At 44.9% G+C, this 17876-nt stretch overlaps 1 protein-coding gene across 1 annotated transcript in view; it reads left to right on the top strand.

The window, feature by feature from the left end:
- The window catches only part of AK5 (adenylate kinase 5), a 211164-nt gene that overhangs the window by 185940 nt on the left and 7348 nt on the right, over window positions 1–17876 (top strand). The window contains exon 13 of the mRNA XM_006205968.3: window positions 5888–6079. Coding sequence (XP_006206030.2) covers window positions 5888–6079 — 192 coding nt within the window. The remainder of the gene's footprint in view (window positions 1–5887; window positions 6080–17876) is intronic.

The raw sequence follows: 17876 nt of genomic DNA, 5'->3' as shown, positions 1-17876 counted from the left end.
GGCAGAGAGAGAGAGAGAGAGAGAATGAGAGAGAAGAAATATGAAAGAGGGGTCGGGGTTTCTAACCACCATCTCTGTCTCCTACCCCATAGGTGAACCCCTAGGTATAATGGCTTCAGTGTTCACAGACCTGTATTCAAAACCTGCACATGAAAAAAATGCTCAATATCGCTAATTATCAGAGAAATGCAAATCAAAATTACAATGAGGTGTCATCTCACACCAGTCACAATGGTCATCATTCAGAAGTCTACAAATGATAAATGTTGGAGAGGGTGTGGAGAAAAGGGAACCATCCTACACTGCTGGTGGGAATGCAGTTTGGTGCAGCCACTGTGGAAAACAGTATGGAGATTCCACAAAAGACTAAAAATAGACTTATCATATGATCCAGCAATCCCACTCCTGGGCATATATCCAGAGGGAACCTTAATTCAAAAAGATACATGCACCCCAATGTTCATAGCAGCACTACTTACAATAGCCAAGACATGGAAACAACCTAAATGTCCATCAACAGATGACTGGATAAATAAGTTGTACATTTGTACAATGGAATACTATTCTGCCATAAAAAAGAATAAAATAAGGCCATTTGCAGCAACAGAGATTATCAGTCTAAGTGAATAAGCCAGAAAGAGAAAGAAAAATACCATATGATATCACTTATATGTGGACTCTAAAAAAAAATAAAAAGACAAGCAATCTTATTTACAAAACAGAAACAGACTCACAGACATAGAGAACAAACTTGTGGTTACTGGCTGGGAAGCGGATAAGAAGGGGTAAATTGGGAGTTCAAGATTTTGCAGATACTAACTGCTAAATATAAAATAGATAAATAATAAGTTTGTACTGTATAGCACAGGGAACTATATTCAATACCTTGTAATATCCTATAACAAAAAAGAATATGAAAAGGAATATATATATGTATAATTGAAGCACTATGCTGTACACCACAAATTAACACAAAATTGTAAACTATACTTCAATATAAAAGAAAGAGGAGGAAACAGAAACAAAAAACAATTACAGTAAGATTCAAAATGTTGACTAAAGTAAATCATATTTGATTTCAAAAAAGAATAAGTCCATGACAAGTCACTTAACTATACTTTTTAAATTCAATTTCCTCTTCTGTAAAATACAGATTTAAAAGTTGCCTCCAGTGGTTAAAAAAATATATCTTTCCATTTGCAACATAGGTCGATCCAGAAGGTATTATGCCAAGTGAAATAAGTGAGACAGAAAAAGACAAATTCAGCATGATCTACTTCTATGTGGAATCTAAAACAAACCCCAAAAAACAAAACACAGACTCATAGATACAGAGAACAAACAGGTAGGTGGTTGGCAGAAGGGAGTGGGTGGAGGTAGGCGAAATAGATGAAGGAGATGAAGAGGTACCAGCCCTCAGTTACACAATAAATAAGGCACGGGGATGTACGGTGCGGCACAGGGAGCACGGTCAGTAATAGTGTAATAACCTTGTATGGGGACAGATGGTGACCCGACCGCTGTGGTGATCATTTCATAATGTATGTGGACATCAAATCCCTGTGTAGTACACCTGAAGCTGACATAGTGTTGTGCGTCAACTGTATTTCCATTTAAAAAGAAAGAAAGTAGCTACCTCAATGTTTTGGGGGAAAGAATGGGTGAAATCCTTCAAAAGTGTCTCAATATATATATAAGCCTGGTATGGTGTTCAATCAATTGTTACAGTTTTTTTCAAAATTAAGTAGATTTTTTCTGACTATAGAAACCGAAATTACATAGACATGTGACAATACAAGAAAGTATAAAACGAAGGTAACTAACCAGAGAGAACACTTTGATGTCTGGGCTCCCAGCCTCTGTTCTACCTGTCCTTATGCAGTTAAAAATCGCACAGAGTACAGAACCAACTGAATAATAGCTGTTATTTTCTGAGCACTTAAAACGTGCAGGAACTGCACTTGGTGCTCACCTGTGTCGTTTTATTAATCTTCACAGTCCTGTGCAGACGGTGTTATTATCCCCACTTTACAGGTGATCATCCCCCCAAGGAGGGCGTGTGCTTGGCCTGACTCCCAAGTGTGAAACTGAAACGCTCTCCTGTGGGAACCCAGCGTTTACTCCACAGCAGCCAACCTAAACACACGTTAACAGAAGCAAAGCGCGTGGGTTTGCGCTCGCCTTTCCCTCGCAGGAGCCTCTTAGCTGAAATTCTGCCCTGGGCCTGATTATGCAGATGGTTTTCCTGGTTGTATGAATATGACAGTGTATCCTGACGGCCTTTAACCATCTCCTAACCCTCCTGAGCTCCATAATCTGTGAGTCTGTCTACAGATGTACTGCCATCTTCACAGTGAGCTCTTAGCCAAGAAGAAGGTCTAGTCTAGCCACGGGACTTTCTAGTGGGTGTTTCTGGTTGTCTGGGGACCACCATGGGATTTTTCCACCTGAGATTTCCGGCCCTCCTCTTCTGACTGCTGGTTCACTGCAGAACTTTGAGCTGTGTGATGGCCACTTTGGGGCAGGTGTTGTAGTGGCAGTGTGGTGGTGGTCCTGTCCTGGGGCTTGTGTGTTCAGGAATGCTGGATGACCCCGTCACCCCCGCCCAGTGAGGCTCCCCAAGGGGACATACCTCAGGGGTGAGAGCAAATGGGAAATAGGCCCGTGCCTCTCTTGTTAGCCAGCGTCACCTCCCAGCACGGTGAGGCAGGTCAGTGCCGGAGCGTGTGACTTAGGCTAAAAGTGTAGACTGGGCCTCCGACTCTTTCTAAACCCGAATCTGACCAACTGGGGCTTTTACAAAGTTTAAAGGGATGAAAATACTGCCAGGCCCACATTAGCTCACACTTATTTAGTGCTTGAAATGGGCCATATGTTAACTGATTTAACCATCACAATCATCCTATAAGGTAAAAACTATTGTAATCCTCACTTAAAATGAGGAGACGGAGGCCCCAGTGAGAACAAGAAAGCTGGTATTCTGAACCATAGAGAGTTCCTGGATGGCAGGCCCCTGCCCACTAGTAATATGGTCTTAACCTGTGTCCTGACCTGATCAGAAGAAAACTAAAGTTGGGGCCGAGGAGGCCCAGGTAACCGCCTCCTTCTGCTCCACACGCTGGAATTATCCAGGCAAAGTCATCATCACAAGTCAGCTAACGCTGACAGCCTCACCCTCGTGGGCTGCTCTCAGCCCAGGTGACTGCCGACCCCAGCCAGAACCCCACAGAGTAAAATGAGGTGGCCTCTGACACCATCCGCTTCTTTTCCTGCCACCCCACCCCCCTCTCCCGGCTCCATGTGGCCCACCAGGCGTCCGGCCCGAGTCCGGTTCTGTAGGCTCTGGTGCCCTCCACTAAGGTGAGGTCACCAGGCTTTGGAGTTCTATGCAGCTAGCCCAGGACTGTCACTCACTAGTCCTCAGTGACCTCGGGCAAGTTAACCTCCGTGGGCCTCCGTTTCCTCCCCACAGAGGGGCTGGAGGGGTCCGAGGGGTGGCCCGGTGCGTAGGCTGCTCAAATGTCCTTATGGGATCTCAACGCCCTCCCGAGGCACTTGTGCGCTGATAGCTTCCCCTGACTTCCCAAAGGCCATGAGGAGCCCAGTGCTGCTGTGGCGGAGTTCCCAGGAGCCAGCAGGGGGGTGTTAGGGACATGGAGTTGTCCCCAAGTCTCTGTGATTCATTCCGACAAGGACAGAGTCCTCTGCTCTCCCGCCCACAGGATGTTAGAGGCTCACCAGCCAAAAAGAGGCTGAGCTACCCCCAAGGGACTGTCTAAAGGTGCAGAGCAAAGCGTTTTGAAAAACAATGCAATGCTATTTCATTCAAACAGTTCACGGACGTTTAGGTATTAAAGACATCAGTGGTCCAGGCCACTTCCAAAAGGAATGACTGCACAGTACCTTTTTAGGTGGGAAGGGTATGCTGACTGCAGGAGAGGCGGGTTAGGTGAGAGCCCAGCCTTGGCCCGAGGAACTGGTCTGGTAGAGCAGCTTCTCAAGCTGTTATTTTGTGAAGAGTCACCTCTTAAAATGCAGACTCAATAGGTCAGGGATGGTGCCTGAGCCTCTGCATTTCGAACGAGCTCCCAGATCACGCCTGTGCTGCGGGTCCACGGCCCACACTTTGAGAATCGATGTGGAAGACAAAGCTACCTCCAGGTCTTGCACTTATTTTGGGTCCATTTACTGCCAGCTCCTGCTCAGACACTCATTATCTCTGTACCCAAATGAGTCCCAGAATTATCTTTCATGTCCCCACGAGTGGCCTGAAAAACCCCATAATAAGAAAAATCGCTTAGTCTCGCACAAACCCAACCAGAAACTGCTTCGGGAGCCAAACTCTGTAACCGAACCCCGGGCTGCCTCCCAAGCTCGCCCTCTGCTGGTGGACAGGGGCCATTGTCTTCTAAACGTTCACCCAGCTTTTCTACTGTTCAAATGCTTTTTTTTTTCCTTCCAATTAATAAAGGCAGAAAAGTTATGTGACATGTTCTAGAGGTTTATTTCACTTTTCTAGATTTTGGAGAATCCCCCATTCTGTTCCTTAAAGTACATCCTTCAGACGAGGTAGACAGATAAATGTTTGAATAACGCTTACTAACAACTTATGACTGTGTCGTCTTAAAGTCCTCCCCTACCCTGACTTTGTTCCTGTCCCTCCCAGGACCTTACTACAGCAGAGCAGAAAGCCCTCGTTTACATTGCGAAATCAGGAGGGAGCAACAGTTTCTTTTGATCCAGGGATTGATTGTAAGCCAATATGGGAAATGAGCATAATAGCTAATACGCCTGAGTGTCTGCTGTATGCCAAGCAATCTACTTACATTACCTTCTTTAATCATACTTAATCCTCACAGCAATTCTGTGATCATCCTCACTGTACAAATGGGAAAGTTGTGGTGCAGAGAAATTAAGTGACATTTTTACTTAATGAGGAAGTCAGATAACTTAAAGTAGTAATTTTTTATTTTCTCTGGTAGGGTTTTAAGTGGGGGTGGTTGATGAGCTTGGCTCTCACTTAAGGTCCTTTATTCAGTTGCAGTCAGACAGTGGCTAGGGCTGAGTACACACATCCGGAGCAGGCACTGGGATGTCTAAAACAGCCCAAGGCTGGTTGGGGATCTCTGCCCATGTAGCCTCTCCATGTGGCTAACTTGGGCTTCCTCACGGCTCTGTAGGCATGGTAGCTGGGCATCCTAGATGCAGTTGACCAGGCAGGAACTGCAAATCTTATGATCTTGCTTCTAAAAGCATGTGGCATCATTTCCACCAAATTCTATTGATGGAAGCCATAACAATTCAGCTCAGATTCAAGGAGATGAAGGAATAGGCTTACGTATCAGTGGAGGAAGAGCTTAAATTACATCAAGGGAGGGAATTAATGAAGACCATCGTGGAGACAAGTCACCACACCAGGATTTGACCTTAAGCAGCCTGACTCCAACCTCTGTGTGCCCAATCATTATGCTCCACTGAGCCTCAGGTAATGCAGGCACAGTCACACCATACCACTGGGGCTGGTGCCACATCCAGTGGTGGAACAAAGAACATGGTCACCTTGCCTTAGCAGGTCAGGAAAGGGTTCCCGCAGGAAACACCACACACGTACGTGCACACACACGCACGTGCACACACACGCACACACATCCCTCCCCTTAGTGTGGAGGACAGAGTGTGACTGCCCTGGGTAGCATTCTGTGTAATCCCTGGAATTAAATAATGGCCTGGAAATGAGGAGCCATGAAGTCTAGTCCCAACTCTGCTGCAGTGTTGGCCTGGGACCTTGAGAGGAAGCAGAAGCCCAGGAAAGAACTAGGGCCCCCAGGTCTTTCCAGAACCTGGCAGAGTGGACTTCCTGACCGTGCTGTGCTCCCCCAACCCCCAGATTGGAGACCCGCACTTGGTGATCTGCATGGACTGCTCGGCAGACACCATGACCAACCGCCTTCTCCAGAAGAGCCGGGGCAGTGCGCGTGCCGACGACAGCACCGCCACCATCGCCAAGCGCCTTGAAACCTACTACCGAGCCTCCATCCCCGTGGTCGCCTACTATGAGACGAGAACACAGCTGCATAAGGTGAGGCACCCCACTCCCCCTGACATGAGCCAGCCCCCCTCTTCTTTTTTAAGAAAAGAGAATAAAATGGAGAATTTGGAGTTATGGGATCTTGGAATTAGAACTCCGTGCAGCTGCACAATTTGGGCCAAAACTTGAGTCCCTTCCTCTCATCACTTTTGTGTCAATCAAAATTAAATATCCATCATCACGTGGACCATGAAAAGCTGGTTGTACAATTTTTACAAATGCCGTTAGAGCTGCTGAAAGCAACTCCTTTTCCAAGAAAGGGGTGAGGGGATGGGTGGGCAGAAGTCCCGCCCTGTGACCTCAGCTGAACAGGTGGAGCCGAAAGGTCTCATCTACATGTCAAATTCAACAATTTTGCATTTCTAGATTTTTACGTGGTTCGTAACTGGCGCTTGGCTGCTTTGCCTCAGTTTCTTGCAATGACTAGTGTTATTGGGAGAAGCAGCATATGAGGCCGGGGGGCAGCTTCGGTGAAACATTGAGGAGACGAGTGGTGTCCGCTAAATGCTCATGAGTGATAATTCATGCTGAGTCACCGCCATTAGTTTCATGAATTTGGGGAGACTACGCAATCCCCATTCATTCGCTCATTTCATGAATGTGTATCAGGTACCTCCGACGGGCCGCCCATTGCCCTAGTGGCTTGGCTGCAGACGGTGAGATGCGGTTCTCGCCTGCTAAAGCCTCGGGCTTAGGAGGGGAAAGAGACAAACCTATGAGAGCAGATCAAGATGAACCTATTGTTCATAACTATAAGCAAATACTTATTCCTGAGGATGAGGGGGACTCTGAGGGGACAGACACGGCTGGGGCTTCAGAAGGTGCTCTCCATCAGCCTTGTGCGGAACGGATCCCAAGAAGGTGAGGCCAGGAGACCCCTGGGAGGCTGGGAAGTACTCCAAGAACTAAATCCTGAGGACCCAAAGCAGATTAGAGTGGGTATCTACTGTCTGCTTTTCACAGGAAGTTCAAAGGAGACATCAGTCAGTCAAAAACAGACTTGTCTCTCAGGCAGCTATGTGATCGACTCCTCGGGGAAAACCCTTGCTAATGAATTCTTCTCTTCTAAGCCTGTTAAAGGTCCATTATCCAGACTCCTAAGAACCTAGCCCTGTGTAGAATCTGAAAGGTGCCCCATGATTTAACTCAGGGATGTCACTGTGACATGAGAGCTGTCAGCCCCCCAGCCATGCCCACGGCAGACACCGCTAAGCCACCACAGCGCTTTCCTGCCAGAACCAGACTTGGCCTCGGGACGTTGTTAGCACAGCCCTCCAGGCAGCTCCGCCCACTTAATAGGACTCGGTGTGCAAGATGAATTTTATTTGCTGAGCTTTATGTCACCTCGGGCTGCCACGGAAAACAAAGACCTAGATCTGTAAAAACAAGCAAATAAGCAGTACATTACATAAGAGCAGGGTCTTAAGAATTCAGGTAGCAAAGGCCTTTCCAGGATTGGTGATTTCCACCCTTTGTGTAGACTGGAACCCACAGGCAAATTATCCAGAGAAGAGAATTTCTTACACTTTCCAGATTTGCAAGGGTGAGAAAATCCCTAAGGAATTCAGAGTTTAACCACTTTCAGAAGTAGAAAAATCTCTTTTATGTCGCTCCCGTTTTATTCCAACCTAAATCCTACACACTCACAAATGGGTGGCCTGCAGACACAGGGCTAAGCTAGTTCTCAGAGAAAGCTGATTCCTGGAATCCTCCTTAGAAATACCTGAGTCAGTGGGAAAGGGAGTTTCCTGTCCTGTTTGGCTCATCTCTTCAGCTGCCCCAGCATTTTGGGGGTGCCGGCAGCTGGGTTCGTAGTGAGGTAACATTTACGTTCCACTTTGCAAATATCTAACACCACTGCAGCCCAACTCCAGGGCGGCGTAGGCTCCAGGCCTCAGGACTCCCCAAGGGCCTGCGGGCCCCTCCCGGGGCTGTCCTCTACCCACCTGTCTGCAGAGAATGAACAAACAGGCTTTCTCCCCTACCTGGTGCAGAGACAGCGCAGGCTGAGCGCTGGCCTGGGGCCCAGGGAGGTGCGGGTGGTTTGCAGTTACCCAGTGGGACTTGCCAGCAGCTCGGGCTACAGAGGGGCCAGGAGGAGAAGCTGGGGAGCTGGCCGGCAGTGGAGAACCAGAGCGCCTCAGTCCCTGTGTGTTCTCTGGCCTCTGGGCTCCTGTCTGGGCTCCTCGCACCAGCTTAATCACCCCCTGATTTGAAGTGGCGGCTTGTGTCTTGTTCCTGTGATGCCCTTTGGAGTGTTAGGACCCCTTCCTCTCTCGCTGGTTATTGAGCCCAAGGCAGGGCTGCTCAGCTCTCCAGGGGGTGCTCCTGAGTCATTTCAGGAGTTTTCTTAAACTAGGTGGAGTGGTGAATGCCCTTCAAGATGCAAGTCAGACAAAGCAGTAGTTCAGCGAGGTTTTTTTTTTTTTTTTTAGTAATAGGCCTCGCTGTGGTCCAGCCCAGAAATAGACCGCCCTCCACAAGCTCCTCCCTTTGGCCTTCATGTCGCCCAGCTATGCTTATGCTGAAACCATAGCTGACACCCTTCCTGCCTAATGGCAGTCACGCTTTTGGCCACCAACTAGCCAGAAAAGAGCAGTGAAATTTCAAACAAAAGTAATAAACAGGCAAACCAGGATTTATGTAGCCACTGCTTTGTCGCTTATATATCTGTTATACCATCACTGTGCAATGAGTTAGAACTTCTTGAGAAAGACAGATCTCATATGTTATCACTTACATGTGGAATCTTAAAAAAGAAAAAGCAAGATACAAATGAAGTTAAACCAGTAGTAGACTCACAGACATAGAAAGCAAAGTCACAGTTGCCAAAGAGGAAGGAGCGGGGAAGGGTAGACTAGGAGTTTGGGATCAGCATATGCAAACTACTATAAAACAGGGAAATCACAAGGACCTACCCCGTAGCACAGGAAACTATATTCAGTATCTTATAATAACCTGTAATGGAAAAGAATCCGAAAAAGAATATATGTATGTATATATATAACTGAATCACTTTGCTGTACACCTGAAACTAACACAGTTACGGAAACGACAGGCCAGCCAAGAAGCAAGCGCCACTCGGAGGGTTGGAGTGCTCAGATGTATTACGCCGGCGGGCTCAGAGGGGCTTCTGCTCCGAAGCTCTGAGCACCTCCACGACGTGCGCATGAGGTTTTGTAGGGTAAAGTACAAGCTTGGGGTATTCGGCCAATAGGCATGGAACCGCTTTAGCAGCATCTTTATCACAAAAATGGAGGCGGGGAGGCAGCAAACCAACATTCCAAAGCCAGATATATATCTTTGAAAATCCAGCTGGCTAGCAAAAAAACATGAACAGCAAACCAACACTAATTAACCTAGATTTACAAGTTAGTCTAGCAGAACTCAGATCAGTATGCCAGTACTTAGATTTGTGAGTTATCTTGTTAGATCAGCCCAACCTCTCCTTCACATTCCTAGACTTGTGAATTATCTTGTTAGACCAGCCCGGCTTTTCCTTCACAACACAAGATTGTAAATCAACTATTCTTCAATTTTTTTTTTTAAATTAGAACTTCTTGTAACATAAACCAAGGGGTAGTAGCGTGTATGATCCAAATGGGTCTCCTGACCTTCCGTTTTCTCCCCTCATGAAGCCAGCTTTGCTCTGCATCTAAGAAAGAACTGACAGAACTTTTGTCCTCCTCACTCCCTCCGCATGCACTCAGGAGCCCTGTTAGTCAGGACGCTGCCCCAGAAACTTCCTCAGCTCAGCAGCACAGACAGTCTCGCCCAACTCACTAGAGGTAATCCAGAAGAAAGCTTGTTTCACCTTGAGTGAGAGAATTTATTATTGAAAACATAACTGCAATGCAGCGTTTTGAGGTGAGAACATAGTAACTGTCCAGAGACTCCCTGGTTGGGGGAATCCTGGCCTGGGTGTAAGAAAGCGTGAGGCACAGCCTGTAAGTGAGCCTGAGGGACTCGGTGAGTCACCTCACTGCTCAGCCTCGCAGCTGGATGAAATGGATGAACAGAGTGGCGTCGCCTGCAGTCCTCCAGGTCCGTCACTCTATGCTTCTCCAGGAAAAAATTAAAAATATGTGTGTGTGTGTGTGTGTGTATTTTTGTAATCATAAGAGTAACAAATAGTCATTTTAGAAAATATAGAAAACTAGGTGGTCCCACCACTCGGAGGCAACCATTCTGGAGTATTTTCTCCAAATCTTTCTGCTTTGAGTTTTTAAAGGATGACTGTGACCACAGGTGTATTCCTGAGGTTGTAGGTGACAGGCACCAACTCCAGCTGGCCTGACCTGAAACACGGAACTTGATGAGAAGGTCGTGGGGACCAAGGCTGAGCACAGCAGGTCCAGCAAGCCTGTGGGCCCAGGCTCCCCACTGCGCCTCGCACCTGTCTTCCCCTCTTCTCTCCCTCATGCTGATTTTTCTTGCTCTGGCCCAGAAGCTGGAACGTGACCACCCTGCAGCTTTCACGTTCACGTTACCACAACAGTTTCAAATTCCAGAGAGAAGTGTTCCGATTGGCCTTGCTTTGCTCAGGGCTCTGGTCCCTTTAGCTGTGGCCAGGCAGGCGGGGTCCCGTGAGGCTTTTCTGTTTGTTCTGTGGCTGTTTTATTGAGTGCAAACCTCAGGTCAGATTCTCGGTGCTGGAGACACAGCAGGAAACAAGACAAAGTCCCTCACTGGAAAGAGAAGAGCTGTAGGCAAGACAATGACATAACTGCTAACAGGATGAGCTCTATGAATGAAACAAAACACAGTGAGTTGTTGAGGGTGGGTGTTTTAGGTGGGTTTTGGAAGGTCTCTGCGGAAGTAGCATTTGGATGAAGACTTGAGTGATAATAAACGTGGTTGCCGGGTGGCCCAGGACTCCTCCCTGGAGCCTGGGTGGGGAACAAGCGCCTGTGAACCTGGGACAAGCCCCAGAAATAACTTCCCCACGTGGCATACACAGAATTGCATAAACTGCTGTTTAAAACCTCTCCTTTTGTTAAGGATGAAAGTAACAGCCACTTCTTAAAAAAGAAAGTGTGAGAGTATAAAGTGAAAATCCTCAGAATTCTTCCAGCCAAAGATAACCACCAATGACCGTTTTGATGTATTTTCTTACATCTGTTTTTCTTCATTTTTTAATGTGTGTTTTGCTCATGGCATAAAGAGCCCAGAAACACCACAGGCCATAGAGGAAACGGTCCTGATAACAGATGATACCGGTCCCTGCGTTATTTATGAGTGTTCATCAATTTAAAAAATAAAGAGAGGCCAGTGACTCATTAAACATGCATTTAACAGACGCAGAAACTCCACTTCCTTGGCACCTCGGCTCCTGTAAAGCGGAAAACAGGTTAATCGTCTGCAGTTCTGCTGCCGCGGTGCCCCAACTTCACAAACAGTCTTGCGATTTGTAGCGAGTCCTGAAACACAGCAGAACCTGTCACTGTTCTGGGTGCTCGTCCAACCTGGCAGGAGGCTTCCTCTGAACTGGGGGACAAAGGATGAGAATCGCAGTTGCTGGTACCACCGTGAAAGGCATGGAAGCAGAAGGCACCGGCAGGTCAAGTTTTACCCCTGGTGCAAAATCCAGTGGATACCCTGTAATCAACCGGATTCCTAAGATAGGAATCTAACACAAGGAAAGGAAAGCCCAAAATTACTTCTATATCTTGAATTCTCTGTGCTTGAACTCTTATTTCTTATCATTACCTTGTGGTTGGGGGAAGGGTAATTAGGTTTATTTATTTATTAAATGGAGGTACTGGCGATGGAACCCAGGACCTCGTGCCGGCTAAGCACGTGCTCTGCCACTGAGCTAGACCCTCCCTCCCTGAACCTCTCATTTTGATTCTTCTTTCTGTTGGCTAAAGTAACCCTTAAACTAACTTTTAGTTCAGTCTCTCTGTGAATATCTGAGAATGTCACTGTGATGGCTCTCTACACAAATGACAGTTTCTCTGGATGTAAAATTTAGGTCATAATACTTCTCTATCCAGTCAGTAAACATTGCTCCACTGTTTTGGGGCATTTCGTGTTGTGGAGGAAAGGCAAAAAAATTGAAAGTAAAGTTTTCTCAGCTGCTGTTTTTGAAGAAAAATTTTTTAAATGTTTTCCCACATAATTTAAAACTTGTGTCTGGAAATGGGTCTGCTCTTCCCTGATTTTCAGTGGCATAGACAACTTTTTTAAACTTAAGAAACATTCTCTTTATTTTTTATGTCCCACTATGCCTTGTTTTTCTCAAGAATGCACAATTCTTGGGTTTCTGTTCTCCCTTCTATACCAGTGCCATTCAGTAGAAATTTAATGTGAGCCACGTATGTAATTTTACATTTTCCAGTAGCCACACTTTAACAAGTAAAAAGAAACAAGACTCTGATTTTATCGGGGCTTTGAAATCTGGTGTGTACTTCATCTACACAACACATCTGAATTCAGAGGAGCCACGTTTCAAGTGCTCAGTAGCAACAAGTGACTTCTGTCCTGGAGAACACTGTCTCTATAAGCCACTCCGTTGTTTCCATTTTTGCTGTCTGCTTTCTAGGAAAAAAAAAAAAAATCCCAGATTTGTCTTCCACATCATCCAGCTCAGTTTTCCAGGCTGTGGTTCCTGCTTTCAGCTACAAGATTGCTTCCAAGTCTCATGGGTATTTGTCTTTTACTTGAGCTCATTCTTTTCATCTCATGCTGTTGCTGTTCCAGGCTAATCCTGCTCTCATTTCATGACTCTCTGCTCTTATCTCTAGCAACCGCGCGAGTTCTCGCATCCTGCATCTGTTTAAGCTAACATCAGCAGACACTCATCGTTCCTCCCGCGTGCTCTTACAAGCCCTGTGCCTCGCTCCATCTTTGTGTTTGTCACTCTGTGTTACTTACTTCTTTACTTGTTGTATCTACCAACAAGAAGTAAATTCACCCTCCCCTCTCTTCTTTTTGACATCAGTCTATCTGCTCTGTATAAACACACACCCTCTATGGTGGAGAGTTATGATATCATGAGAAATACTACTACCATCCTGCACACAGTTCTCTGAAACATCTGAAAGCCAACGCATATTGCAAACATGTTTTCTTTTAAGTTACCTGAAACTCCATAATACAGATATTCTCTAATTTATTCAACCAGTTTGTTTCTGATTTAGCTGAGTGACTACAAATAACTATGCAGTGAACAAACACACTTATTTAGACTTTCATTTCTTGTATGAGGTTGCTGCGCTATATTAAGCTTTTTTTTTAATTGAAGTGCAGTTGACCTACAATATAATGTTAAATTCAGGTGCACAACATAGTGATTCGAAATTCAAATATATTACAAAATGATCACCGCAGCAAATCTAGTAACCATCTGTCCCCTTACCAAGTGATGACAGTATTGTTGACTGTATTTCTTAGGCTGTATATCACATCCCCATGACTTTTTCCCCCCCAAGACTTATTTATTTTGTAACTGGAAGCATGTACCTCTTAATTCCCTTCACCAATTTGGCCCAGCCACCCTCCTCCTCTCCTCTGGCAACCACCCACTTGTTCTCTTTGTCTGAGTCTGTTTTCATTTTGTTTTGCCTGTTTCTTTTGTGTTTTAGATTCTACATATACATGAGATCATGTAGCATTTGTCTTTCTCTGACTTATTTCACTTAGCATAATACCCTCTAAGTCCATCTATGTTGTTGCAAGATGGCAAATTTTCGTTCTTTTTTATGGCTGGGTAATATTCCATTGTGTATGTAAGTCGTATCTTCTCTATCCATTCATCTGTTAAAGGACACTTAGGTTGCTTCCATATCTTGGGTGTTGTGAATGATGGTGTATATGTTTTCAAATCAGTGTTTTTGTTTTCTTCGAGTAAATACCCAGAAGTAGGATTGCTGGATCACACAATAGTTTTATTTTTAGTTTTTTGAGAAACCTCTATACTGTTCGCCATAGTGGCTACACCAATTTACATTCCCACCAACAGTGCATAAGGGTTCCCTTTGCTCCACATCCTCACCAACACTTACTCTTTTTTGTCTTTTTGATGATAGCCACTCTGACAGGTGTGAGGTGACATGTCATTGTGGTTTTGATTTACATTTCCCTGATTATTGACATTGAGCATCTTTTCATGTGTCTGTAGGCCATCTGTATGTCTTTGGAGAAATGTCTATTCAGGTCCTAAGCAGAGGGGTTTTTTTCCCCCATTCATTTCCACTTTTCTTTGCTTCCATATTGCCCTGAGAAGAGTTCTTTGAAATCTAGAAAAGCTTTGGGATTTCCTAGTTCCTGGATGCTTGCCCTCTTTGATCAGTGCCCCATCTCAGCTGAGTTTACTTCTTAGTTCTGAGTCTGAAGCTTCCCCGAATTCAATCTGGAACCACCACCCCCCTCACCGGTTGAGTGCTCCTAGCAACCTGGATCTGGAGACGACCCTCCCTCCCACCCCCTGGCCCAGCAGAAAGAAAGATGCATGAAGGAGAGCGTGACCTGGGGGCCCTGAGGGTGTGTCCTCTCACTTGACAGACAAGGCATAACCTTCCATCTGTCTCCAAAAGACTGAAGAGACTCGTTTGTCACGACTCTGCTTGAAAGTCTCCCCTCCACCCCGCACTTCCATAGTCAGGACTTCACTAGATTCCCACAGAGAGCTTTTGATTCCGTGCAGTGTTCTTTGCACCCCTGTGGTCCTGTTGAAAAGAGTTGTGCTCCCTGCGTGGTTGAGTCCTCCCAGAACAGCAGGCAGGAGAGAACGCCAGACCTTTGTTCTCGTCTGTACACGTTCTTGATTGTCTTCCTTGGTGGGGGCTTTCATCTCAGGGCGGGGCTTACCTTTGCCTCCCCACTGCCTCAGGGCAGTCCCTTCACTGGGCTCCGCTTTAACTCAGAACTTCTCCAGGAGCCACGGCCAAGGATTCTACCAGCAGAGAAGTGGCGCTGTTCCATCTAAGGTCCTTGACATATTCTGCCAACATTTATGGGGTGTCTCCAATGTCCATGTGCTGGGTGCTTAATGCTGGGAATTCAAAGGGGAAAAGAGACACATGAAACTCTGCACCCACAGCAAGGTTCTTAATATAGTAATAGGATTCACAGAATGTTCTAGGTCTTGGGGAGCACAGAGCTTGGGGCTGGAGAGGTACATAAAGGCTTCAGAGAGAAGAAGACCTTTGAGCTGGGTCCTAAAGGATGAGCAGAAGTTCATGCCAGACAGAGAGGAGGGCACCAAGGCTCTGACACAAGAAAGACCCCAGGAGTGCTAGCACAGGACATAGTGCAAACAGGTGAGTTAAAGCGGGGGCATGAAGGGATAAATGGGGAGTTCGAGATTTGCAGATACTAACTACTATCTATAAAATAGATAAACAGCAAATTTCTTCCATACAGCATGGGGAACTATATTCAATATCTTGTAGTAACCTATAGTGAAGAAGAATATGAAAATGAAATATGTATGTATATGTATAACTGAAACATTTAGCTCTACACCAGAAATTGACACATTGTAACTGACTATACTTTAATTAAAAAAAAAAAAGAGGAGAAAAACTAAAAACATAAAAATAAAACAGTCATGGTAGACTAGACTGAAAAGCAAGGTGGAGTCTTTATTCCTGGGGAGATTTTATTCTTCCCTCATGCAATTAATTTTCTAGACCAGCACCGTCCAACAGAAACATAATCTGGGCCATGTAGGTAATTTAAAAATATCCTAGTATTTGCATTAACCAAAAAAAAAATGTAAAAAGAAACGAGTGAAATTCATTTAACAATATATTTTATTTAATCTAATATAGCCTAAGTATTATCATTTTATGTAATCAATATAAAAAATTATTAACGAGATAGCTTTACATTCTTTTTTTCTAATCTATGCCTTCAAAATCTGGTACTTAAGCATATCTCAATTTAGATGTTAAATTTTCACCAGAAGTCCTAGAATTGTATTTGTATTTCATAAAATTTATAGCTAAAAAGGTTGATTTCACATCTCCAAGTTGTTCAAATACATTTTTTGATTTTCCAACAACTGAGTCAATATTAGTTTTAAAAGTTAGACTAATTTTAATTACACAGTATTAAAAACCCAGTTCCTCAGCTGTGCTAGCCACATTTCACATGTTCAGAGACCACTTGTGGCTGGGGGCTCCTGTATCTTGGGTAGTTCTAGACTATTCCAGAAAAGTTTGAACTAAATACTGCAAGTAATGAAGAGAACTGCTGAGCAATTTCAAGTAGAGAAATGACCGATCAGATCTGTTTTAGAAAGGTCTTTTCTTTTTTTTAAGTGAAAGCAAGTTTATTTAGAGGAACACACAGTCCACAGACAGAATGTGGTCCTTCGCAGAAGGCAGAGCAGCCAAAAGATCGCTTTCAGGAAGGATGGTTTTTTTTCGCATGTCTATGAAAAGATCTGTTAGTCAAATTTAAACTTCAGACAGAATTGGGAGGAGGAGAAAGAAGGAAAGGGTACCGTGTAACATTTTAAATGGACAAACTGTTGGTATTTTGGGAAGTCCTCTATATAAGGCAGCCATTAATGTGTGTATTATAAATCATCCTTGTATTTTTGCTGATGCTTGTCCTTCAAGCTCATTAAAGCAAAGGTATACATAGTCCTCCTTATTTCTAAGACCTTGAGAGTGAGGAGGAATATGTGGCCTGACCGGACCGGTAAAATGGCCGTCTCCCCAGGGGCAGCCTGTTTCATGACCCTGACTTTGGAATCCAAGCGCATCTTATATGATTGTTGCAGACGGTGCTCAGGGGCTGCACATGAAGGGCTTGGCTGTGTCTAAGCATCGCGCTCTCCTCCGGCCGCAAAGGATCCCTGTGGTGTGGGGCTCCATCTGGTTTCCCAGAGGACAGGATTAGAAGAGGAAGAAGGTGGCCCACACCATCATCACACACCACTCAGCGGCAGCTTGGGTTTGTCCCAGAAGCTCTGTGGCGCCAACACATGAAAAACAAACTCAAAAATGTTTTTAACGGTGTGGGAAAATTCAGGAGGAACACTCTATCTGGGCAGTGTTTGAACTAGCCAACTGCTTTATGGTTTACAATTTAATAAAACTAAAAAGAAAGCATAGACAAAACACGCAGCTCCCAAGGCGGTGGGACCACTTTCCTAATTTAGCGATGTGTTCCGCTGACGGCCAGGCGGGAATGTTACCTCTGACTGCTCTACTTCTCCTTCAAAAACTCAAGTGATAACTCAGAAATTTAATCATATTTCCTGTTTGCTTGACTTCAGTTTTTTATTTAAAAATCTTTTGTATATTGATCAGGATATCACTTACTGCAGGATTTTATATCAGATCTCAGACTAAATTGGGTAAGTTGTCCAAGTCAGAAGCAAATCTGCTTACCTGGTGTTCTATTAAATTAAATGCATTAAAGGCTCTGCATTCTGACTCTGCTGATTCAGAACTGGAGATCCTTTTGGGAGGAGACCATCCTGGATCTTACTTTTACTCTTCATGGGGAAAGAGGGTTCCTGTAAATTAACATTATCAGCATTGATTATGGAGCGAAAACTTACTGTCTGTGCATGGACACCTTGTTTTCAAGTTTGCACAATTGCTGAGGAAGTCCTCTTCACATGAAACAGGGTGCTAACTGCACAAGATTTTTGTCTGTTCACTGAGGACTAAACACTAGCACCTTGTGAGCTGGTTCAAATTTGCTGAAGTTGTGAGCACTGAGAATAGTTCCTGCAGAATGGAAAGCACTTAGGAAGTTGGTTCTTCCCCATTTCCTTTGAGTTACACAGTTACAGATGAAAATATAAAAGGCACTTTTTGTTCTC

Source organism: Vicugna pacos, chromosome 13 (genome assembly GCF_048564905.1).
Source record: "Vicugna pacos chromosome 13, VicPac4, whole genome shotgun sequence".
Lineage (NCBI taxonomy): Eukaryota > Metazoa > Chordata > Mammalia > Artiodactyla > Camelidae > Vicugna > Vicugna pacos.
This window is presented reverse-complemented; position numbering and strand designations above follow the sequence as displayed.